The 27,171-nt window shown below is 34.8% G+C and overlaps 1 protein-coding gene across 1 annotated transcript in view; it reads right to left on the bottom strand.

Annotated features, from left to right (window-relative positions):
* The window catches only part of XPO4 (exportin 4), a 129,208-nt gene that overhangs the window by 81,775 nt on the left and 20,262 nt on the right, over window positions 1-27,171 (bottom strand). Inside the window, 3 exon segments of the mRNA XM_020968782.2 lie at window positions 7,548-7,686; window positions 15,756-15,897; window positions 21,314-21,419. Of these exon segments, the coding sequence (XP_020824441.1) occupies window positions 7,548-7,686; window positions 15,756-15,897; window positions 21,314-21,419 (387 nt within the window).

Genomic DNA, 27,171 nt, shown 5'->3' with positions numbered 1-27,171 from the left:
CATAATTTGCATTATGCTTATAAAATTCTATATTCCTGAGGAAAAGATGTTTCAATTAAAATGAACACGTTTTGACAATCAGAATAATTCATTAGCCAATCTGCCCTCCAAAATTATTTGGCAAATCAGCAACTAAAATTATATTGTAAATATGAGGAAATTAATGAAAAACAAATTCACCAACTAGCTTTCATTGTGAACAAAAGTTTCAGCATCCATCTCTAAATTTAAACTTCTGTTCTGTTAAGGGGGGGTGCACCAAGGGTGATTTAACAGTTAACTTTGTCACAAGACTATAAACTAATATAAATGTTGTAAGTTAAACTGGTTCAGAGAGACAGGAGTCAGAAACCAAGTCTGCTAATAATGCAAATGAAAATACAAAGGATAGGTTGGGAGTTCATAGTCAGGGGGCTTGGTCCCACCCAAAGCCAAGGTGCACAAGGATAAAATCAGCAACTGGTATTACCCTCAAGTAAATTCTAGGGAGATAAGATACAAATGCAAATGAAAAGGAAATAAATTCAACTTCTTTATCAATGAATTAGATGAGGGCACAGATGATAAAGGCTTATAAAATTTTAAGCCAATGATATGAAGATGGGAGGTGGTAACAAAGGAGGCAACAGAAGTAAGAGTCAAGAGGCTAATAGCTAGAACAACGGATCCAATCACATGAGATCAAATTTCATGGGTATTAACATAAAGTCTAACACCTGAGTTAGAAATAATCAACAATTAACCATACAATACTACAAGAAGTCTGGGGAACGTGAAGAGGCACTAGGGGATTTTTACAGGACCACAGGCTCAATAATTCAACAGTGTGATATGTCAGTTAAAAAAACAAATAAAAAAACCACCAGCTAACATGATTTTGATGATGGGGCCGCTAGGTGGCGCAGTGGATAGAGCACCGGCCCTGGATTCAGGAGGACCTGAGTTCAAATTCGGCCTCAGACACGTAACACTTAGTTGCTGTGTGACCCTGGGCAAGTCACTTAACCCCATTGCCTAGCAAAAAAAAAAACAAACCAGAAACACAATTTTGATGCTGCATAATGCTGCATTAATAAAAGTACCATATCTAGAATGAGAGAAGTGTTATACAGATGTTCACAGGTGTGTATACAATCTTCTTTTTTCTTCTTTGTATAATAAAATGTGCTGACAAGTTTTAAGTTGATGATAATAATAGTAATACTATAAAAGGATCTTATAGTCTATGTCTTTTAATCAGTCAACAAGTATTTACTACTAGGTAACAAGCTCTTTCCTAGGCATTGAGAATACAAAAATAAACATGAAAATGTCACTGCCCTCAAATAATTTATAGTTTTATCAGAGGAAGCAACATGTATACATATATGTACTAAATAAATAAAGATAGATACAAAATAATTTTTTACAAGAGGAAGCAGTAACAGCTCAGAAGTGGTCTTATGCCCTTGGATTATACCACACTGAGATCTGGGTACAATATTTTATGAAACATACTAACAAGTTGGAGGATATCCAAAAGAGTGATCAAGATAATAATAACTACCACCATTTATATTTACATATGATTCATTCCTGAATCAGCTGTCTGGGTCCAGTCAGTCAGTGAGTCAGTCCACTGACATGTTGGAGCAAAGATCAAAAACAAAAACTAGAAGAATGAGCAAAAGAGCATGAGCAACTCAAACTTAAACCATTCAAAAATAAATGATGGATAACAAAAAATAGGTAATGCACGGTAGAAAGGACAATGGCATCAATTATAATAATTTCATACAACTTCGCAGATATAATTGCTCAAAGAAACCAAAAAGATACATTAAAAAAGCACCTTAGTCAATAAACACTTGACTTGCTTGTCAAGCAGATATGGCAGTCAAAGGTAACAATGATTTAGAATTTCAACTTGTTGATAAAATCTTATGAGGAAGAAGACAGAACATTATGAACAGGATCACCTTATAAAGCAGGAATAAAGAATGAAGGACAAAACCACTTTAAAGAAAAATTACAGAAGTTCTTAACCTTTGTCCATGGATCCTTGGAGGGTCTATGAAAAATATATCCATCAGGACATAAAGTTTTCCCAGTTATTTCTCTGCCACACTTTTCAAAAAGCAACTGTTATCAGACCAAAACTTTCTAGCTGAATACATCTGAATATGTTCCCATAGTTCTCAGGACATCAGTTATTTTAGTGGCTTAAAAAAAATCACCAGGCTGGCACTGGAACTATTTTTTTGCCATAGGTTAAGTTCCCCAAGGGAATGGAAAAAAGAAATACAATTCTTATACATCTGCTCATTCCTAAGGAAGACAAAGGAACTCTTGGACATTTAACTACTACATCCTTGGTGCCAAGAAGCTGTTGGAGATATAGACATTTTTCATTCATGTCAGCAGTACCACCCAGGGAGGTAAGTCACTAGAAAGGGAATTTATATATAGTTAAGTCATTAGAATCTAAAGTCTGTAGCTACTGATTATTTTCTTTAGGAAACCCTGATTATCAAGATCCTCAACTGAATTGGACTTTATTTTACCAATTATAAAAATAAAATTGACTGAAAGCAAAATCTTGAAGAACCAGTACTTTGATTTTGGATTTCAAGGCCATACATATGCTAATAATAGCCTTACATGGGCCGCTAGTCACTCTGAGCAGATTACATTCACTTAAAGTCTTTTACTTTACTCCTCTGTCCCCTCTGACTTTGCTAATGAGTGTCACATATTCATATATCATATTGAGGTTAAACACTAACAATAGTCCAGTTTTCATTCCATTTTAGAGCCTTAAAAAAACACAATGAAGCATAACTTAGTTAAGGGATTAATAAAATGAAAATGAACACATAAAACGCTGATTATTTATATAATTTCTTAAGAAGGAAAAAAATCACAACCCTGAAATAATCATTTGTTAAGATTAATGAAGGAGTCAAGGGTATGTGCTGGGGAAAAGCTTCCTAATCACTAAGTGACCTCAGGGAACTCAAGCCCTTGGAGTCTGTTCCCTCATCTGTAAAATAAAAGTATGGACTAATTGATTTCTAATGTCCCCTACTTTCCTAAGGGTTCTATATCTATCTTTCATTTTTATCTAAAAATTCTAAGATGGAAAACGTTGAAAGATTCAGTTGATTTTCCCTGCAGATAAGATCAAGTCATAGCTACATAGGCATCTAATATTTTAAGACATAAATATTTTGTTTCATATGAACTAATTAAATTTCATATAACTAAGCTGTCACGGGTAATTGCACAAAACATAATTTGATATCAACACATTCAAGGATACATAATTGGCAACCGGTGAACTTTAAGGTTCTAAATAGTACTAAACACATAACAGGCTCAAGCAGTACATCCTGGGGCTATCAGAAAGCAAAGGCAATGCATATAACCCCTGCCAGTGTGTCTACTATATTCAAGTAAATTTAAAGGTGTGAACTAGAATGAAAGTTTAAGAAGCCACTGTTTTAGATTCCTGCCTCATAAGATCAATCAAACAAAATGCCTTACGTACAGTTCAGTGAGTGGTCAAATAACTGAGAAGAAAACTAGGTGAATAATAAAATGGAGCAGGCTGCACACCAAGTTCTCCTTCAGCCTAATTTCTGACCACACTCTTTTAAAGTTACTAGGAAGCAAGATGTGAATGTAGGTCTTTCTCTAATATTAAGGTTAAATACTTAACCCTCTCTTCCTACAACATTGGAGTTATACAGGTTCTCTACCCCTTCCTCCAACTATAACCTGCAAAAGTAGAGATTCAAACTGCATGAAGAGCCTTTCAATAAATCCTCAATTCCACCAGCACTAGAGATGAAGTGGAGCAAAAGGAACTGGGTTTGCCCTCAGAGAATTCAGTCAAAGGGAAGAGGAACACATCACAGACATATATACAAAACCTTTTTTCATATAATTCTATATAGTAAGTTGGCTATCGCCTTTATCATGATCACTTTACAAAAGTGATATCCTATATTTTTCTCATGAATAAAGTAGTATTTGCTCAACAATTTTTCTGATCTTTAATAAGGTATTTCTGTTACAACTGTATGATTTCTGAAGCTTCACCACCACAATACTTAGTGCACTATGTTTTTGCAGGTAAGATAGTATACGAGATCCCAAATGGGGAACACACATTTTCCTTTTTTTGTTGTTTAATAATGTGTATTTATTTCAATAAATATTTATTTTATTTCTTTTTTCCCTCATTTCCTCTGCCTGCGAATTGAACTATTAAGAAAAGAAAAAGAAATATTCGTAGTCCAGCAAACCAGATTCCCACATTGGCCATGTCCAAACATGTCTGCCTTTCTCTTCATGTTAAGTCCATCCCCCCCTCAGGCAAGGGTAGGTGGGTGTTATGCTTCATTTTCAGTCCTCTGGGCTCATGGTTTGTCATTATATACTGACCAGAGCTCTCAAGTCTTTCAAGGTTGTTTTTCCCTACAATATTGTTGTCATTGCATCAAGACAAAGAGATCTTCTTCGATGTCTTAGAAATTCCCAATTTTGCTATTTCTCATAGCACAATATTCTAATATATTCCTAAACCACAATTTAATTAATTTATTTCCCAGTAGATGGTGGGCACCCTGGCTTTGTTTCTAGTTTTTGCTACTATGAAAAGAGCTGCTATATTTTTGTATTTATGGGTCATTTCTCTCTTTGGACATAAGCCTAGTTGTGGTACCACTGGACATAGACAATGCAGTGATCTTTTAGGCATAGTTCCAAATCGTTTTTACAGAATGGTCGGACCAATTCACAGCTTCACTAACAGTACATTAGTATGCCTATTTTCCTATAGTACCACTAATTTTTATCTCCTAGGTAAAAGTTCCTTTCACTATATATCTCAGAGGAAGTTTAAAAAACTTTACTCATGAATGGGGACAAAAAGAAATACACCTTTTCTCAGTGGTACACGGCACCTACACAAAAATTGAACATGTACTAGGGCATAAAAACCTCACAATCAAATGCAGAGTGGCAGAAATATCAAATGCATCCTTTTCAGATCATGATGCAATAAAAATTACATATAATAGAGGTCCATGGAAAGATAGACTAAAAATTAATTGGAAACTAAACAATCTAATCCTAAAGAATGAGTGGGTCAAATAACAAATCACAGAAACAAAAAACTTAACTACTCTCAAATGAATTTCTCACTTTGGGCATAAGTAATCAAAACTTTTTTCATCTCAACAGCAGACAACAGATTAGTTTGACATAGATCAATGCTTCAAATACAAAGAGAGATCAATACTTGACTGACCAATCTAGGACATCTCATATGAAACAGATGCAGAATTATCAAAAAATCATAAAGATACATCATAGTATGTCTCTACTTCTCTTAAATAAAAGAAACCAAGCTTTTATAATCTTACCTCAATTACATTTTGACTTTGAATACAATTTATGACTATGACTGTGACTATGACCTCACTAAATCTAATGAAATTTTTGTCGTCGTTCAATTTCAGTTATGTCCAAATCTTTGAGACTTCATTTGGAGTTTTTTGGGGTTTTCTTAGCAAAGATACTAGAATGGTTTGCCATTTCCTTCCCCTGCTCACTTTTACAGATGAGGGGGGTAGCTAGGTGGTGCAGTGGATAGAGCTCTGCCCTAAGTCAGGAGGACCTGAGTTCAAATCTATCCTCAGACACTTGACACTTACTAGCTGTGTGACCCTGGGCAAGTCACTTAACCCTGATTGTCTCACCCCCCCAAAATTTTAATTTACAGAAAAGGAAACTGAGGCAAACAGGATTAAGTGACTTGCCCAGGGTTCACACAACTAATATCTAAGGCTGGATTTGAATTCAGGTCCTCCTGACTTTAGGGCCAGCACTCTATCCAATGTGCCACCTCGATGCCCAAAGTGAGGCCAATAATGTTTATTCAATGGACCTTGAATGATAATCAATGATAAGGTGAAAAGTCTAGTATTAATTGAAAAAAAAAATGAGGACTACTAATGGAAAATCCTATTTTTATATATACAACCTGTTTAAATACAGACTTTTTCTAAACGTGTTAATCCTCTAATGCAGGGGTGGGGAACCTTCGGCCTCAAGGCCTTGAGGCCGAAGGTTCCCCACCCCTGCTCTAGTGTGTCTATTCTGAGATATGTACCAAAAAGATTAGTGATTTTTGACACTAGTTTTCTTTACAGGGTAATATACTACCATGGGCTGTCTAGTTAAATTTACTATTTTACTTCACTTGGCATTTTCCAATGAAGACTCTAAGGTATCTCCAATTATCAAAAGACACCATGAAAATCTAAACACAAAATGAGTGTTTACTTCAGAAAACGATATATCCAGTCTTTTTTGTTTTTTGGGGGGGTGGGGAGTAAGGAAAGAATAGGTAGAGGTTATCAATTCTTGGGGCAGCTAGGTGGTGTAGTGGATACAGCACCAACCCTAGAGTCAGAAGGACCTGAGCTCAAATCCGGCCTTAGACACAACACTTACTAGCCATGTGAACCTAGGCAAGTCACTTAACTCTAATTACCTCGCAAAAAATGCTATCAATTCTTTTAAAAAAGAAATATAGAATATTAACTTCAAAAATATAAAGAATCACTCAACTATGTGATAAGAATTCATATGGAAATGAATGTAACAGCTTATCCTAAACTTAAAATTTTATCAAGCATAATTTAAATGACTGATGGACTCAGTTGTTTCAGTCATGACTGACTTTTTATGACACCATTTGGAGTTTTCTGGCAGAAATAATGGAGTGGTTTGCTATTTCCTTCTCCAAATTTAAATGATTAGAACCATGTAAATGAAGACAATATTAAATAGTAGCAAGTCAAATAACAATGGGCAACATTAGTAATTATTAAAGCACACATCCTCCCTTACTTTTGGTTAAATGATAAGCTCCAAAAGTAGATAATGACAAATATCATTTATCATAATCACAATCTTTTAGGTAGTTTTACCTAACTTTTAAGGGAGTGTGCTTTGGGACCTGGGAGGTAGGAGTTAGCCGCATGCACATGCTAAGATGTATCTATTGTAACCAAAACAAAGTGTATCAAATTTAAAAAAAATTTTGTACAGAATATATGTGTGTGTGTATATGTGTGTGTATATATACACACACACACACACATATATATATATAGCATATATTAATATCACAACATTTTTACAAATGTGCAACACAACTACATAACAAATGCAAGAACTGATGTTTTAAAAAATATCTCCTAAAGATCCACAGTGAAGAAAAACGGGGGAGCAAATACTTGAGGAAATGAAGAAACCAATAAAGAGCAAAGAAATCCTTGTAAGCCCAACAAAAAGGTGACTAGAAATTCTAAGACAAACAAATCTCATAAAACTAAAATTACATAGCAATAGTTTCACAAAATACAGAACAGATTCAGAAAGCCATGTTTATTAATCACACACAACGAACCTTAAAGTATTAACATCTGGCTAAACAATAATTCAAAACAAATACATTTAAACTTTATTTCTTACATACTTAACACACTTACCACTGTGGGATTGCCACTGCTTATCAACTGACTGACTTCATGGAAAATGCTTTTGCAGTCAATTGATTTATCTAATGATCCTCGTTTTACTATTACTGCTACTGCTAACAGAATCTGCTCCCGAACATACTTTTGTAGGCTGTAAAACACAAATTGTTAAACAGTTACTTAAATCCACTACAAAAGAATACCACATTTTCCAATAAATGTGGTTATTTAAAACACTGCTTATAGAACTAGGAAGGGTTCATTTAAAAATAAAAGCAGGTAGTGCCAATATTGCTAATAGAAAGCAGAAAAGGCAAAGAAACATCCAAATGCCATAACTTGTTTTAAATGAGAAGTGAACACACAGGAAGAATTAAATGCCTTTTAAACTTCCCTGCAGATGTTCCTGAACTGGGGATCCAAGTTTCAGCCCTAGCTCTGACCATTATGAATTTAAGTCCATTTGATCTCAACACACAATGGCAAATTAACATAGCATGCTACACTTCCGCTAGACAATTCAAGGCAGAACACAGAAATAAAAATACAAATTCTATTATAGTATTTTTATAGCCTCATGTTCAAGTTACATGTTTTCCCACCTGCAAAACATATAGAAATACACATTTAAAACCAGCTAAATACTCTACAAGTTCATGTACACAAGCATATCTCTAATATTAGTTATAAAATTTTTAGCTTCACTATTTAAAATTTTATTTTATTTAAAAACAAAACAAAATTACAGATTACAGGAAGACAGTCATGTCCTCAAGTATTCAAGTTCTTCAGTCCAAGCAAAACAATTAGGATTCCCCTCAATGGTGTCAGACTATAGCATTCCATACTGGAATACTCAAGGTGCCATTCTAGTTCAAAAGCACAAAAGTAGGACTCCTTTCTTAAAAACAAAACTCAAACATCCACTCGGGGTCTATGCACCCTCTGTCCTGTTGGACACAAAAACACAGCACCCACAACCTCTTCTGTCTCAGAAAGCTTTCCTTTGAATGATAGCCATGAAATGAAAGCCAAGAGTATCAGTTGACTGACAGTCTTTAAGGGGGGAATATGGTTTAAAAGTAGGGAATACTAAAAAATATAGATAAAATAGAAGACAGAAATTTTAACAATTTGCAGCTATTGCCCTTCCCAATTGTACAACATTATAATATAAGTCAACTGAATTATTCCAAAGTTGATCTGGATAAACAACTCTGAAACAACTTTGAATATAAAAATCATTTTTAAAAAGGTTTGGGATAATAACTGAGAATTTTTTAAAAAATGAATAAACGACTGGTCTGATAACCACTTAATTTAATTTCATTTAAGGAACTAGAGAACTCTAGAATGACTCTCAAGTTTTTAAGTCTCTAGGATAGGGAAAAAAATTATTCAACAATTCAATTCTGAATACTTTTCTGGGTATAATTTTAACTGTCTTTAAACTTTAGTTAAATGAATATCATATATCAAAGGAATTTATCCAACTTTATTTCTTTACATAACATTTTCCTGAAAGCAAAAAAGAGAAAAAGAAAAAAAGGGAGAGGGGCATTTTGCTAGGAATAAAAAACAAAGTAACAAACAAAAAATAAGTTTCAGTGAAATTCAACAAATTATGTATCTTATGCTCCATTTCTAAAAATTTAGCAACAACTCTTTAATAATTGTACAAGCTACTTTTAATCACAAGCTGAAAAACTTGTCTAGATTCCTGTCTACCATTTAAAAAAAAATCATAAGGTTTGGGAACATGGTTAAATAGAAATCCTAGAAGGGTGAGGTAGCATCCTAAAAGATTAAGCGGATGGGAACAGAAAAGCTGAAGCTGACAGTCACTTTCATCTTAGTTGGAACTAAGGAAAGCATGGAGTTGGAACAAAGAAAACATCCCATATTTCCCACAACATTCCTAAATCAGCCTTAAGATATATACTGGTCTTAAAATATATAAAATCCATTATATACTGGTCATTAGAATTAATGTGCTAACACCATTTTTCTTATATACCTTTGAATGAAAAAATACAATATACTGTATTCTTCCACTGTATACTTATTCCAATGCCTCATGTAAGTATGAAAGTAAACCCCAAGCTCTACAGCAGGTCCTGGCAAATCTTCCAGTATAGGCCTCATACTAGATTGTACATCTATCATTTAGGATACGCTAAATTAGTCATAAAGTTCGCCACGAAATTGGCAGAAAGGTGATTAATTTTGTGGCCACAGAATAGTAGTTCTCTGAAAAACCACTTACTAAGTAACAGTAGCTGGCAACTATGTGTGTGGTGTTGGAAGGCAGAGGGAGGGTTCTATACGAAGTGGGTACCAACAAAAATCACATATCACAAAAAGCATAATGAAATAAAGCAAACTGTATTGCTATCACTAGCTTGGATGATTAAAGCCCTGTGTTAAGGAGGGTATTTCAAGACCAATTCAACATGGTCAAGTTAATGACACTGTGCTTTGGCCTCAAACTGTATTTCTAAAGTTTGTTACCACAGAACCAAGTCAACTGTCCTACAAACTACAAGCTCTTAGAACTGGAAACGAATTTAAAGCATCTAGTTCAAGTCCTTAATTTCACAGATTAGGAAATCACGGACCAGAGATTATTTAAAGTGCACAAGGTCACAGGCAGTGGGTGGCAGAGTTGCTGCTTGAATCCAGCTACTCTGACTCAAATCCTGCGATATTTCCCTACATCACATCAACAGAGGAACTAGGGCATGAGTGTAGAGAGAAATGGATCAATATAAAGACATTTCCAGGAGAAGAACAACTCATACCATATGCTGAATTGCTAGAAGATAAGTAGTAACACAGTCATATATTAAAGATGGTACATTAATGTAATCTAAATTCGATTTAGAGCATAGAAAATGGAAGCAAGGGCTGTCAACAGAGGATAAATACAAAAGCATGGCATGTCTCTGTGAAAATAGTTATATTAAAACTCAGGATGAATTAAGGCTATCAGGCAAAGCTAAAGATTACAAATGTTTTAGGAAGAAGAATAACTATAATGAGGAAAAGACAAGGATTAACGAAGAGATAAGACCACTACTCTAGAGAGATGGGACTATGTACCTCATGACAAAGAGAAGGCACAACTGTCCAACTCTTATTTTGCCTATTTTTGCTGCTGAAAAGAATGAACTTTGGACTGGAAAAAATAAACAAAAAATGGCTAATTAGAAACTGAAAGAAACCTAAGATGGGTAAACTGTAATAAGAGCGCCAAGTAGCTCCAAAGGAGTATGTGTAAATCACCATCACCAGGGCTAGCTGAAATAAGGTACTAACAGAACTGAACGGTATGATTGCTGAGTCACTGAAAGTGCTCTCTGAAGAATCATGGAAAACAAGAAAGATGGGAAAAGGGCAAATATGCTAATTTTCAAAAAAGAAAGTAGAGTAGCACATACAAACTACAGGCCAGTGATCTTGATTTTGATCAGAATTCTAAGATATATTAGAGATGGTTAGTTAGTGAAGGACTAGAAAGGAACTGGTGATCACAAGTCAGAATGGATTTATCAGGAACAGGTCATGTTACATTTATCAGTGTTAAATGTAATATCAAATGTGGTCATTTTGTGAGCTGGTTTTTAAAAATTTGTTTCAAGACGGGTTTCAATGGGTGGAGGGGGATACTTTAAAAAAATGACTACACTGTAAGAAAAAAGAATGTTGTGTCAGATTAACCTTATTTCCTCTATGGGTTATCAGAATGATAGATCAGGAAATAGTATATTTTTAAAAAGCATGTGACAAAGTACATATACTTTACTTGACAAAGAGAGAGAGATTAGCTACAATTAGAGCAATTATAAAGAATCAGAACTAGCTGAAGAGTTACATCCAAAGAATGGTTATTACAGGTTTGATGTCAAATAGAAAGAAAGGTTATAGTGTTGCTGTTTAGCACTGTATCAATGACCTGGATCTTTATTTGATCAATACTTCCATGGAATGGTTATTAAATTTGAAGATGACATAAAGTTAGAAGAAATAGTTAATACATTAGATGATGGCAAGGATTCAGAAAGATTTTGACAGGTTAAAACACTGAGGTTCAAATCTAGTAACATGAAATTTAGATAGATAGTTTTAGAAGTGGGTTAAAAATCAATCAAATATATGAAAGGATGACGTGTAAAAAATAAAATTAAGCGATGAAAGAGGAATGTACTGAGAGAAAGGGAAAAGGACAGGTAGAATGAGGTAAATTATCTCACATAAAAGAGGCAAAAAGAGGTTTTCATAGTTGAAGGGAAGAGAGGGGAGATGAGGTGGAGTGAGTGAATCTTACTCTCATCAGAACTGACTCAAAGAGGGAATAACATACACATGCAATTGGGTATAGAAATCTATCTTACCCTATAGGAAAGGAGGAGAAGGGGATAAGAGAAGATCAGGAGAGATGATAGAAAGAAGGGCAGATTAGGGGAGAGGGTATTCAGAAGCAAAATCCTTTGAGGAGGGACAGAGTGAAAGGAGAAAGAGAATACAATAAACACGGGACGGGGAGAGAATAGTACGGAGGGAAGTACAGTTATCAATAGTAACTGGAAAAAAACTTATGAAGCAAGTTTCTCTGAGAAAGGCCTCATTTCTTAAACATATAAAAACGAGTCAGATTTATAAAAATAAAAGGCATTCCTCAATTGATAAATGATCAAAGGATATGAAAAGTTATCTATAGCCATATGAAAAAATGCTCTAACGCACTACTGATTGGAGAAATGCAAATTAAAACAATTCTGAGGTACTACCTCATACCTATTAGATAGCTAATAGGACAGAAAAGGTAAATGACAAATGGCAGAGGGGATGTGGGAAAAATGAGACATTAAGGCACTGCTGGTGGGGTTGTGAATTGATTCAATCATTCTGAAGAATAATTTGGAACTATGTCCAAAGGGCTATAAAAGCAAGCATACCCTTTGACCTAGCAATACCACTACTAGGTCTGTATCCCAAAAGAGATGAAAAACAAAAAGGAAAAGGAATTATACACACAAAAATATTTATAGCAGCTCTTTTCTGGTGGCAAAGAATTGGAAATTGAGGGGTGTCCATCAATTTGTGAATGAACAAATTGTGCTATGTGACTGTGATGGAATACTATTGTGTGCTAAGAAATAAGCAGGGTGCTCTCACAAAAACCTAGAAAGACTTACATAAGCTGATGCAATGTGAAATGTAGTGTACAAAGTAATAGCAATATTGTTAAGATGATCAGCTGTGAATGACTCAGCTATTCGCAGCAATACAATGATCCAAGACAACTCTGAAAGACTTAGGATGAAAAATGCTATCCATCCCCAGAGAAAGAACTAATGGTGTCTGAATATAGTTTGAAACATACTTTCTTGGTTTTTGCTTTCCTTATTTTTCTTGAGGCTTTTTTTTTGGGGGGGGGCCTATGTTTTCTTTTACAACATGACTTTAACGGAAATGTTTTGCATGACAACATGTGTATGACCTATATTGAACTGCTTGCTTTCTCAATGAAGGAGTTGGCAGGGGAGGAAGAGAGAGAATTTGGAACTCAAAATTTTAAAAACAAATGTTAAAAATTGTTTTTACATGTAACTGGGGAAAAATTAAAATACTAAACAAACAAAATCAATTCAAATATAAGAGGTAGAGGAAGCACCCAGACAACAATTTGAAAAAAATCTGAGTGCTACCGAAGAATGCAAGCTCCATGAGTCAACAGTGTTTTGTAGCAGAAATAAATGAATGAAAGTGAATCATTATCAGTATATCCACCACTGTGTTTTAAACTAGCAAGGTCAACGGTAGTATTCCAGAACCAGTGGTAGATTTTTTACTTATTGAAACATTTTCTCTCAAGTGGCAAAGAACTGGAAACTAAGAAGGTACCCAACAAATGGAGAATGACAGAATATATTATGGCATACAAATGCAATGGAATACTACTGTGCCACTTCCACTACTAGCAGAAGGTGCAAAGAGACATATTTCGGCTCAGTATGAGAAACTGATGAAAGGGATGATTTCAGAGAAACCTGGGAAGATCTGTACGAATTTATGTCAAGCAAAGTGAGCAGAACCAGAGCAATTCATACAATGATAACATTTTAAAAGAGTGTGAAGGACTTAAAAATTCTGATCAATGCTTAACTAACTGGATGAGAAATCATGCTACCCACCACCTGATTGAGAGGCAAACTGACTCAAGCTGCAGATTGAGACATTATTTGTTTGGACATGGCCAAAGAAGAAACTAGTTTTACTTGACTATATATATTTATCACATTTATCCTTTTTTTTTTCTTCCAATGGGTGGGGCATGCTGGGAAGGATAAAAATAAATTATTGTTAATTTAAAAAATAAAACTTAATTTCAAGGAAAAAAAGAAATAAGTGAATGAATGAAAGGAAATAAGAAACTTAGACCACATTTAGAAGAATGGCACCCAAGTATAAGGAACTTACAGTTCCATTGTACTTTCCTTCCTTATCAGACCACATCAGAAGTACTATGTTAAGTTCTAGATATCATATTTTAGGAAAAACATTAATAAACTGGAAAATGTCCAGAGGGGAGCAAACAGCAATGTAAAGGATCTTCAATTACTGCCAGATGAATGGTTAAAAAAAAAACAAGAGATGATTGGTCCAGAGGGGAGAAGATTTGAGTGGGAAGACATGACAGGTCTCCTCAACGAGAAGGAAGAGAAAACAAATCTGCTCTTCTTGGACCCAGATGGCAAAACAAGAAGCAATGGATAAAAATTGTAAAGAAATAAACTTACGCTTGTGGTATGGAAAGTTGCCATAACAATGTGAGATAGCAAAAAAATAGAACGAGATGCCCCAGGAGGCAGCAGATCCCCTCTCCCTAGAGATTTTAAAAGCAAAAGCTGGGCAACAATTCGTAAGGCATACTATAGAGGGGATTCTTGTTCAGGTCTGGGTTAAGCTGAGCTAGATGGCCTCTGAGGTCCCACTCTCTATATTGTGGTTCATATCAATATAATTAATATGGCCATAGAATATTTATGAGTTTTGAATATATACTGATGTCACCCATAAATCTAGGTCCAGGGGAATCTGCAATAAGTGAAGATTCAATGTGGGGATATGAAAATTTAGGATAAAAAGGAGGAAATTATACCCTTTTTTTTGCATATTTTATTAATTTATTTTGATTTATCAACAATCACTTCAATATGCTTTTGAGTTTAAAATTTTTCTGCCCCTTCCTCCCCACCTCCCTCCCCAAGATGACGCACAATCTGATATAGGCTATACATTTACATTCCTATTAAACACATTTTCACATTAGTGAAGTCGTAAGTAAAAATTAAACCAAAAGGAGGAACCATCAGAAAGAGGAAACAAAACTCAACAGAACAGAAAAAAGATAGTAATCAATGCTATCTGTGTCTTTTTCTAATTATACCTTTTTTAATTTCCCAAGAATTACATCACATAATGCATTCTTGATACATATATAATTTCATATTTAATATCCTTTCTCTCACAGAATCCCCACCTATAGTCACACGAATAACAGAGTTCTATGAAATACGGCATATAGGAAATTTCAGCATAAAGCATCCTTGTTTGATGGAAATGACAACTTTTAACTAATTTATGTGGTAATTTCCCTTTTTTAAAGATTAACATCCACACAAATTTCTGCCTGCAGAAATAGGAGAAAATGTTTATCAGCTATTCTTGAAAGCCTATTTAGTATTTTGTTGGCTTTCTAAAAAATAAAACTGTTCTTGGTTTGCTTTCTTTCAACCATCTGGCTTTTAAAATTCGGAACCTTTTAAAAGCCACTGTTCCAAAACGAAATTTAAAAAAAATTTTTTAAACTCAACTACCAGTTAACATCCAATAATAATAGCTAGTGATTTAAAGTTTGCAAAGCATATCACACACATCACCTCCTTTAATATTCACAAAGACTTTACATTTTACAGATAAGGAAACTGAGGCAAACAGGTTAAGCGACTTGCCCAAGATCTCCAATGCATCAAACATCTGCAATACCTAAGACCCTGAGGCTACAAAAACAAAAACCAAAAATGTTCTTGTCTTCAAGGATCTTACAATTTTAACATGGGATGTAATAATTAATATTTTAAACAAAAAGACACACTCTCAAAGGCATGTAAAATTGCAAAAGGCATTTTACTGGCATTTCTTCTATGTACTTACTTAGGCCTTTGTAAGACATAGGATAAAAGGAATGTTCGCAGTGACTCGATGCTACCTTTTTCCAAAAGAATCCATTCTCGAACAACTGCTTCCATTATCGCTGTGGCAGCTTGAAAAAGGACATAGTCCACTTTACTAGTTTCTGTTAGGAAAATGAAAAGTTTTCTTCAGACACTTGTTGTTATGACCTTCTACAATGTGCATTTCTTAATTTGAAAACAGAACTTTTCAGACAAGGAATAAAATGATTACCTGTTTCTTTTTTTTTTTCCCGTGACCTTGCTCTAGCACCACAAAGAGGTTAGTTCCTCTCAGAAGACACCTCAGGCAGGTGGCAGCTAATCACGATCACAATTTTCACAAACTTTCCTCACCTCTCTTCAACTGTTACTTCCAAAGCATGAAGAACTAAAAAAAACACAGCTTTAAAAAAAAAATAAAGCAATCAGAAAATTTCCCAAGATATTCTCACCAGGTATAAATGGTATACTGCATTTGAAGATATTTAAACAGAAAAACATACTTTGAGTATTCCCATTCATGATGAGCCATGTTGTTAAAAGATCTATGTTTATAAATGATATAGTTTTTCTTTCAGCAAGATGACCCATCTCTAACAGGAAACTCAAAAAATTAAGTTTAGGTTATTTTTCCCAGAAGATAAAAATAAAATTCACTCTTTACACAAGGTGAGAAGTTCTTGTAAAATTTCTGATTGCTCTACTGATCAAACTGAGTAAAAATTCCCATCCTACACTTCGAAGGAATTCAACCTTATCTATTAAGTTATGGTATCTGCACTAAGAATTGGATCACAGGAAAAAAATGAAGTCTCAACAGGCATCAGATTCTCTGTGATGCAGGTACCAAAGAGCTCTGACAAATAGTTTTCAAATGTCATTTCAAAAAAGAAGAAACAGTCCAAAGTCAAGAAATGTGCAGAAATCTGTGAGAATGAATATAATTGCCACATAAACCACACAGCCAGATTCCAGATAACTTGCCAAGACATCTGAACATTAGTATCTCTAAACAACTAAAAACAAACAGTAGCATAAAATTGGTACCTTAAAGAAAGTGTTGAAGTATCTTGAAGATACACACGGGCAGTGAAAAGCTGATATCAATGTTTCTACCCTACTCAAACTCTGATTGTTACTAAAATCTTACAAATGGTCATGGCAAAGATTAAGTATGGAAATCTGGGAAGGAGGTTAACCACTAATAAACACTACCTATCTCTTGTCTTTCCTACACTGGGTACTGTGAAGCTACATGAAGAAAAAAATAAAAATTCTGGTCTTATTTTTAAAAGTTTGACTTATTAAATGTAGCCTTAGTGTAAATTCTAATCCTGACAGAAATCACATTTCATATATCCCTGAATACTCTCAAAGGAAAAAAAGAGACAGTTCTTAGAAATCAATATAGGACTCTGGTAAAGATCTGATAGAAGTAGAGGCTCAATTCACAGTGGACTGAAGGCAGTTAAAAGCTACATATCATCTACTGCATTTAAGGAGAAATATGGAGCTTCCTTACAAACACAACTCAAATAACTTCTTACTACCAACACTTACTTATTTCCTCTACCACAACATAGCCACCATAACCAAAGAAATGTTAACTTCTGCCATCTGAGTGAACAAAGAAACACTATCTCCTCAGAAAATACTGATCCTCTTCTAAAAAAACCCCCCAAAAACCAAAACCTGCATGTCAGAGCAGACCCAAATAAATATGTTTGGATATTCATGAAATATAAAATACTGTTTAGCCTCTAAAAAGCCTTATCTACTGGTATTTTAAAATACCTAATAAGTCAATAGACTTTTCCCTTATTATTTAATAGGTTTGCAGGTGGCATACTTAGGCCACAAAACACAATTGTGATCATTCGTATTCCTTAAACACACTATACCAGATGATAGGAAGATTTCCAAACTCCTGGACCCACAAAATCATGACCTCTAGGAACTATGCATATAGGAAAATCAAAGCCAAAATTTTTAACAGATGGTATTTCTAAAACCAATCTTCTTGGGCAACTGTCCAAAGTACTAAGATAAACTTTTGCAAACCATATTTTGCACAGAAGATGAATTAGCAAGAGAGCCTATCTAGAAATCTATTGATAAGAATAAGTAACGTGGCTATGACTATATAACCAATACTTCTGGCAACTAGTACAAGGACATTTTTGGGTCTTCAGAGAATTCTGAGCTAGCTACTTGCTAAAAAACAAAACAGGAAACAAAACATCCATTTACCATGCTGTGTTCACATTTGCTTACCAATAGGAAATGTTTGGTAAAAGCAATTGTTTTCAAGTAATTTCAAAGGATTACATCTACTTTTTTTTTTTTGGCTAGGCAATGAGGTTAAGTGACTTGCCCAGGGTCACACAGTTATTAAGCATTATGTGTCTGAGGCCGCATTTGAACTCAGGTCCTCCTGAATCCAGGGCCAGTGCACTATCCACTGCACCACCTAGCTGCCCCTACATTTACCTCTGACCAAAATGAAATCATCTCCTTCAAAGAATCCTATAAACCAAAATTTATCCCTTTCTAATTTTTCGGAAAGTATATACAGCCATAAAGAGTATACCACTAAATGAAAATTATTCATTCTCCCTATATAAGGGAGGATGTTTTCAATTTAATAGAAGAGGTTCAAAAGACTGGCACTTTAGTCAATAAAGTAATTGTCCCTCCACTCCTCAAGTCTCTCTACGTAAAAATAATTTAGTAAGTGGAACAGTAAAGAACCTTTCAGAATTGATATTTGAGATTTCCAGACAAACCCTAATAGCTTAAAATCACAAAGACTTTTGGGATAACCTGGATATTTGACTTGACCAAAAACAAAGAAATAATCTTAGGTGAAAAGTGATCTATTAAAAGAATTTCACAAATGAAGTGCCAATTCTTACTGTTGACAGTATTATAAAAGAAATTTTCCAAAATCCTGAAACCCAAGCTTTTACCATTATAATTGCCTTTTTTTCCCACTACTTTAAGGTAAAAAAGAAATGTTCCCTAGAATATGAACATATAATTGCTACAAAATTAGCACCTAGAGAAAATAAATCCTTTTGCTCATCTGAGTATTTCCTAACAATAAGAATAAAAGTCATGGGGTTTTCTGAGAATACTTTAGCACTGCTTAGTCAAAAGTCACAGAAGTATCACGAGTTCAAGTGATTATGTCTGAAAGTTCTTTCTTACTAAAATAAATAAAACTCAGAAGAGAGGAAAGAAAATTAAAAATATAAACATAAGAGCTAGAGAAAGAAATGAAGAAAAATGGAAAATATGCAAAATTTAAGTTGAAACTAGGAAAGAAGAAATTTAAGTCATACAAGATGGGAGGGCAAGGGTTTTTTTCCCCAACTTCAAAGTTTTAGATCAAATTCCCTAAGTGATGCCCACAAAATGAAATTAATTTCTTGAATAAGAATGTGAAAATCCTGGCCTGTGATTGACTGCCACCTGAATGAGAAGTCTTCTTAGAGGAATTACCTTTCTTTGCTGGTGGCAACTGAGTAAAAGACAGTCTGTGGCGTTTAGATGTAAACATGAATGTAACAGAAAGATCTGCAGTATATTGTATATTAATGATGTTATTGGTAATACATGCACTCAAAAGTAATATCTACAACTTTAACATTCCAAAATTCAAGATGATTCCAGGAGTATTGTTGGAATTGGCACTACTACCCCTTCAAAAATTTATCCCACATCAAAAATACATTCTTAAGTAAACTCAAATAGCAACAAAGTTAATACTACTTCATAAAGGTACAAGGATACACTGGAAAGTTTTCTATTTACCATCTAGAATTAACTAGTAATCACCTGAACTGCTAAATTAAGCCACAGGAAAGCCCAGCTGTATACATCCAGCAAAAAAGACACATAAGATAACTAGTTCTCAGAACAAATGTAGATGGACCCTAGATTCACTATTTTTAACCACAATGATTTTCTGAAATCTAACAATGCTAACCTACTACATGGCATTAAGTGGAAAGGGAAGTAGAATTCTTTTTAATTTGCTTACCTTAAGGTTTTGTTTCTTTTAAATTTTCTTTAGGTATATTAGAAAAGGGAAATATACTTGTGTCAGAGCCAGTTTGTCATATCAGATCTATACCACTCCTGGGTACAAAATCACCCATTCAAAAAATATAAAAATTTCACCTTAGTTGTTAAAAACTGGCTTGTCAGCAAAAGGACCTGTTTACTCAGGAGTAAGTTAATCAATCTATCCTTACCACTTCTGGTGCTAAAAATATAAACCATGCAAAAGTGTTCTCTTCTTTTAAAAGAAATTGAGATCTCAAAGTACAGAAGGTAGTTGCATGATTACACAACTATTTATAGAGACAAATCATGTATCAAGCATATAACCCTTAGTCATAGCACAATGGAACAACAAAATGAGTTTTCTAGTTAGTACACAAAACTAAGGGCACAGGAATAAAAATCAGCAATTCATCCTAAGATTTACTTCCTATGTGACCAAGTAATCAACAAGTGTCATGGACCTCAAATAAAACTCTGGACTGTCAAATAGGAGGCTTAACTGATCAAAAGCAAAGACAATGTAAAAATAAATTAAAAGGGAACAGATAGCTTCACTATAGCTCTTAGGAGTAAACACCATCACTGAAAGAGGCAGTTTAATAGCTCTGAGATTCATCATAAAAGATTTTCAACATAAATGTTGTACCAATGTATTTTCTTTGAGCAGAAACTTCCATAGAGATCTTAAAAATAAGCTGTCTTAAAATACAAGGTGATTTTTATTTTTAAAATATGAACATATGTTTCTGTCTCACATGATATCTATTCATTTATTTTTGAGTTACATTTAAAAAGTGGGCTGGACACTTAACACAGAATTTTTCCTTTGAGAGTTTTTCCCTGCATCTTGGGGCCAGTGATTCCATCCATGTGGGAAGCTAATTACAGGTGAGGAAACACTCCCTACTCAAACAGATCTAGGCAACAATTCTGCAACTTATAGTATTTGAAGAGCTGCCTGGGACTCAGAGAATTTTAATGATTTAGCATGAGAGATCACCAAATTGGAGTTGGAAGGGGCTCAAGGTCACAGGGCCAGCATGTGTCTGAGGAGGGACTTGAACCCCATGTCATCCTGATTGCAAGGTCCAGTATATGGGGCCGCCTGCCACTTTTCCTTCGAGAGTTGACATCACATATTTGAAAAGAACTTAATAACTGAGAACATATCAATGTTTTTAAAAAATAAACTCAAATCCTCATGTTCTGGTTTTTAAAAATAGGTCTTTCACTTTAAAGTATATTTTAAACAGATAAAATTCATAACTGAAAATAACAAAGTTTTCTTTTTTGCCCTGAGGAATATCTTATAAAATTCACTTTAGTATAATTCATGTAAAAGCTCTAGTATTTCAAATAAGTATCTCTTTAAATTAAGCTGTCTGTACAGCAATAATCAAAAGATTTTAGCAATTTAAATTATACTGATAAGATTTTGCAACAAAAATGAAAAAATTTAACACTTACCCAGGATATGCTTGCAAACAGCAAAAGGTGATTTTGATTTCCTAAATGATAAGAATATATGTTCTGCATGCTGGCGTTGTTCATTATTGACCATAGAAGGTGGTGCCTTAATTTAAAACAAAAAACAAAAAAAACAAAAAAATCCTACTTAGATATGTCTAATTTTTAAGTTTGTACATATTATTCCTTAGAATATTCCATGAATTGCAATACTACCTCAACTTCATATTATTAAAGAAAAGTTTCACAACAATGGCAAAAAAATGCTAGTAATGTTCAATTGAGCATTGCTGGCATTTTCTACCAATATCAGCAACAAAGACAACAAACTAACTTTAGCTGGAAAATGGGCTTTTATTCCATTATATTACTACAGGATGAATTTTCAACCTGAGCAAGAATAATAAATAACTTTCAAGAACATGAGTATTAATTCCATGTAACAAATTTTTAGACAAAAAAAGGGTTTTAATTGATAATTCTAACAAATACTTCTAAGATCATGAAATCAAGTAACCATGGAATATCGTTGGGGATACAATTAAATGTTGGCATTTACTGAATGCTAACACAGAGTAAGGAATTAATCAGTCAAAAATTCAGACTATCTTAATGAATTTACCATTTCTAAATACATTTGCTCAATTTACCTCAAAAAATGTATTTAAAACTAAATTCTTCTAAGAGTATCTCCTTGATACATTTATTCCCACAATATGCTTTAATTAGGCTTTGACCAAATGTGAAAATTACTGAGGAAAAAAATTGGTGTCTCTAAGCCTCACCAAATGTAACAAAAGAAATTCTTTATAAGGGAAGAAAAAAAAGATGAGGAGGAACGATCAAACTTTCATTATTCTAACAGGAATGTTAAGGGGAAAATAATTTTAGTAGGCTCAAACCATCTGAAGGATGGAAAATACAGAACACATCCTTAAATTGAGACATATTTTAAAACAAATGCAAAAAATTTTAAACCATTTTTTATAAATTAGCTAATAGAGGGAATAGATTACTTAGTATCTAAGTACTCATCCATTCAATTCTAGTCAATGAAAGAAAAAACTCTCTAATTTAACTTTTGGATCTAAGGATCTTAAGCTAAACATCAGACTAAAGCCAACTTCTGCTATAATTTATAGTGATATAGCACCCTCTAGGGCTTCACCTTTTGAAATTCAGGGACCAAACAACAGCAAAAGTAAAAAGCAAGCTTTACCAGCAAAATATCACAGATATTTTATATTTATAAAAAAGTTCCAATGTAAACCCATTAAACATATTTTACATTATTTCTATGTTAGCAACACCCTGTTCCCCCATCCATATAAAATAACAAAAACAAAAGCCTTTATCTTCACTCAATACATTGTATTTGGTATTAAATCAAATGAAGCTAGTGTGTCAACTCTAGATGATGAAGATTAAATAATTTCTATGTTATCTACATCCTCTCTCAGCATCATCTTCATAATCAAAATATGTCTAAATATTGTGTGTGACAATGTGATGTGTACTACCATACAGAACTATATAACAACCCACTCCCTCTTCCTAGGACCCAACAGTCTAAAACAGATAAATAGTAACACTATAACAAAATTAAGACATTAAAGCAATATTGCAAAGGATGTTAAGGATTTTACATTAGTCTCTCAAAACCATCAGTAAATTAGCCAAAACTAGATCAAAACCTTCTTCCCTCTTTCCTAGCAAAATCAAAAAAGAAAATCTATTATTGTTTGTTGTTGCTCTTCAGTTGTTTCAGTAGTGTCTCACTCTTAGTGACCCCATTTTGAGGTTTTCTTCGTAAAGATATTGGGAGTGACTTGCCACTTCCTTCTCCAGCTTATTTTACAGATGAGGAACTCTAGCAGAGTTAAATGACTTGACCAGAGTACACAATTAAGTGTCTGAGGTCGGATTTAAAGTCATGAAGATCAGTCTTCCTGATTCCAAGTCCAGTGGTCCATCCACTGTGCCACCTAGCTGCCCCTATCATTTTTTATAACTTTTATAAAAAGTCTAAAATGGCTAAAATTTTTAGAAATTCAACAAGGAAGAAGTTATAATTTGGATAAGCAGAAAACTATTAAGTCTGAAAAGCATTTAATGAGATATATATATATATATACATTTAAAAAGATATCAAGATAAGCACTCTAGAATTCTCTAAATGACTGAATTTAAGTCTGAATAAATCAAATTACTCAAAAGGCTAGTCAAATGAGAGTATGTAAAACAAATTACAGTGATTACAATTAACCAACTGCTCCTCCATACTGTATTAGAATCTTCAATTATCATAGATAAGGTGAATTCTCTAATATTCACAAACACCTAACTCCCTAGGGAATTATATTTTGCTTTCAACCTCAACAAACTTCTTTATCTCTTCTGTTGGTTTGTTGTGTATATGGTCATGTTTATGGAGGGAAAATTCTCATATTTCCCACCTGGCTGCACTACTTGGGACTTCTCTGACTTCTCTACCATGCCCTAGGGAAGCTTATCATCATTCCGAAAGAGCAAATCAACATTGGTACTCACACCTCATCACAACCCTCTGACTGGAAGAAGAATCATGTATGTCCTTCCATTAACTGAAGGGGCTTAGCATAGACATGTCTGCATTTCCCACCTGGATGTACTACTTTGGGACTTATGACTTCTCCAGTATGCCTCCTTTCCCTGCTCCCACTTCTCTGACTTCTCAGAGAACAAAGGATTGTGGAGGAAACTGATGGCTAATCTGGCCTCTTTTGTTCCTTGCTTCCACAACTTCCTTTCATTTGAATGGGAGACTCTAAGAACCTTGGGGTTAAGTAAGGAAAATCTTGTGTCTCTGGAGCCTCAAATAGCCCTAGAAAGATAGCTTGCTGAAAAGGCATCCTTTTAAAAGGATGTTGAAATGGTGTACATTGGCAATCAGGAATTAACTCAAATTACAAGAAATTTCTAACCTTAAATCAGATGGCTGTCTGGGACAATGGACTGATACTCATCCCCAGACATTAGAGATTCAGAGATGGATTAAACTTCTGTGGGCACATCTTAGCTGGTTGATTAGTACTGTTTTCAAAGAGCATGGCTCCTGGAGCTGAAGACTCCCTTGGGGAAAAAACCCCCCAACAATTCCCAGTGACAAGATCCTAGGAACTAAGAAATCTCCCTCTCCTTACAGGAAGAAAGATGGCTAAATGTTCTCCTTAGTTTGATATTGAATGTGTACAGGGCCTACCTTCTTAAAAGAGCTGAAGCCTAAGTCATTGAGTTCTAAGACGAAAGACTTATGGTATAGCCTACTCTTTGGCTTCTAGAGAAGAGTCTCAGCACCTGAGCACCTCACCATCTCAGTACAGAACTCTAGTGCAAGGTGAGATCTGGAAGCAGAGTGAAACTCTGTAACTATGTGCCCAGCAGAACCACATCTGTCAATGACAAGACCAGGGAAACAATCCAGGAAACAAAGGAGGAAGCAGGCCTAGCAAAGCAGTATGATGACATCATCAAAAGACATCAGAAAAAATACAGTTGCAAAAGAGTTAGTTATTCTCCCCACAGATGTGCCCTGATCACCAGTGCTCTCGTGTGTGCCCCACCACATATAATCAGGCACATATAGTTCCCTGTGTGTGTAGTCCTCTACATATGTTTCTCAACTATGTTCACTCTTGCATAAGGTATAGTTTCAGAAAAGACCTGGAAAGATTTGTATGATGCAGTACATACAATTCTGAACTTGACATCAGGAAGATCAGAATTCAAATCCTGTCTTTATGTGGCCCCAGGCAAGTGACTTAAGGTCTCCGTGCCTCAGGTTCTTCTGTAAAACAGGGATAATAATAGCACCTACTTAGAATATTGTAAGGATCAAATGAGATGTTTGTAAAATTATTATTATTAGAGTGAACTTGGCAGAATCAGGAGAACAATTTAACAATACTGTAAAGTCAACGAACTCTGAAACACTTTTAGAACTTGACTAAGTATGCATAATCAGACAAACGTTTCTGGACACAGCTGACGTGGGAATTTGCCTTCACTACATTTGTTACAAGGGTTTTGTTTTTCTTATCCAGTGGGGAGGGAGAGGGAGGAAGAAGAGAAAATAGACTTTTAAAAGTTCATTAAAACAATTAAATCTAATTTTTTTTAAAAGAGGAAAATGAACCAGCATGAAATTGTCCTCTACTATATTTTATAGTCCCTAATTCTCAGGAGTTTGGCACATCATTTCAGTTGTACAAAGTACCAAATGAATTCTTCAGATAACCAAATGTCTAAAGTACTTACTATTTAAAATAATGTGAAGGAAGAAAAACAATAAAGGTATAGCAAGCCCCCAGACCTACGGTACCTCATCTATCAGGACACACACTTTAAAATCATGCAAAGTGTACAAGTAGGTGCCAACTGGCAGGCTCTGTCACCCAGTATCCAGTTCCGGGTCACAGACCTGCACAGTTCTGAGGTAAGGAGCAAATGTCCTAAGGCAGTACAGGCTAGGACCAAACAGCCTAGAGAAGCAAGTTGAGAAACAAGAGCAGCACTGTGCCTCCAACTCCAGGAGTAGAGTGGGGTTTCAGTTCCAGTTTCCAGCCAAGTCTAAAGCCTTCAGAGGAATAACCAGGGTAGGAATTCCAAATAAAAAAGAAGCTACAGTTCTGATCCGAACCAGCAGAGTTTCCCAGTTGGCTGATGATGCTGAGTTCAGCAGCAGTTGATTGTTGCTCAGATCCAAACCAAGATCAGAAACTGGCAAAGGAACAGACTGGCGTGGGGACAACTTTGCACTGGATCAGAACACCATAGCAGCACTGAAAGCTTGCAGATATCAGGTCTGCCTGAGCTCCTCCCAAGATCTTGAAATAATAGGATATTTAAGACCCTAAGAAAGCAGCAAGCAGGATCATCCCAAATCTTCCTTCCAGAATTATGCAGAGTTCAGCCCTAACAAAGTCTGAAGTCAGGAACAGGCTGGAAGAATGAGAAAAAAAAAAAAAGAATCCCACCATAAAAAATTATTATGGTGACAAGGATGCATCTGAATGATGGGAGATGAGGAAGAGAAGAGTTCACAGTGAATAGCCTCAATTTTCTTTTGTAAAATAAGTGGTAAGGTTCTCCCCTAAAGGGAGGTAGGGGGTGGGGGTGGGAGGATGGGAGGCTTGAGGAAGGATGAAAAGGTTTGGAAGAGCCTCTGCAGAGAATGGGATTGTGAGAGAGTAAGGGAGGTATAGTAGGATTGCCTAGCAGCAGTGAGGGCTCAGCTGAAATTGCGTAATGTAAGTCTGCAGTGGTTGAGTGATTTTCTCCATCTTTAGCAGCATGTATTTAGGAGTGAAGAGTGCAGAAGAGTGGGAGTGATCTAAGGCTGAGGCTTGGCTGGTAGTATTCAGAGACATGATAAGGGGGCTAGCAAATCAAAAGAGAACAGTGTAGAATTGAGCTGGATCAAGATGGAGAGAAGATGAGATAAGATGGAGAGAAGATGTGATCAGATGGTGAGAAGATAACAGAATGGCTAGTACAGAGGAGTTCAACTAGAATTCCTGAAATAAATGAAACAAAAGCTTTAAAAAAAAAGTTAAACATTTTTAGAAAATAAATCAAATGAAAGCACTACAGGAAAAGAACTGGAGGAAAAATTGCAAAGGGAATTAACAGCTTGAGACAAAAGGTACAAAAACTTATCCAAGCAATGGACCAAATAAAATCCCAAAACTTTATGAATAAGAAATATTAAAATTAAATCAAAAGTCTGAAAAATAGAAGAAAATATAAGGTATCTCAGAACAAAAACATTTGACCTGAAAAACAGATCAGGGAGAGAAACTGGACTACCTGAAAGCCAG

This window comes from Phascolarctos cinereus, unplaced genomic scaffold (genome assembly GCF_003287225.1).
Source record: "Phascolarctos cinereus isolate Bilbo 61053 unplaced genomic scaffold, phaCin_HiC Scaffold_726;HRSCAF=1367, whole genome shotgun sequence".
In the NCBI taxonomy this organism is placed as follows: domain Eukaryota; kingdom Metazoa; phylum Chordata; class Mammalia; order Diprotodontia; family Phascolarctidae; genus Phascolarctos; species Phascolarctos cinereus.
This window is presented reverse-complemented; position numbering and strand designations above follow the sequence as displayed.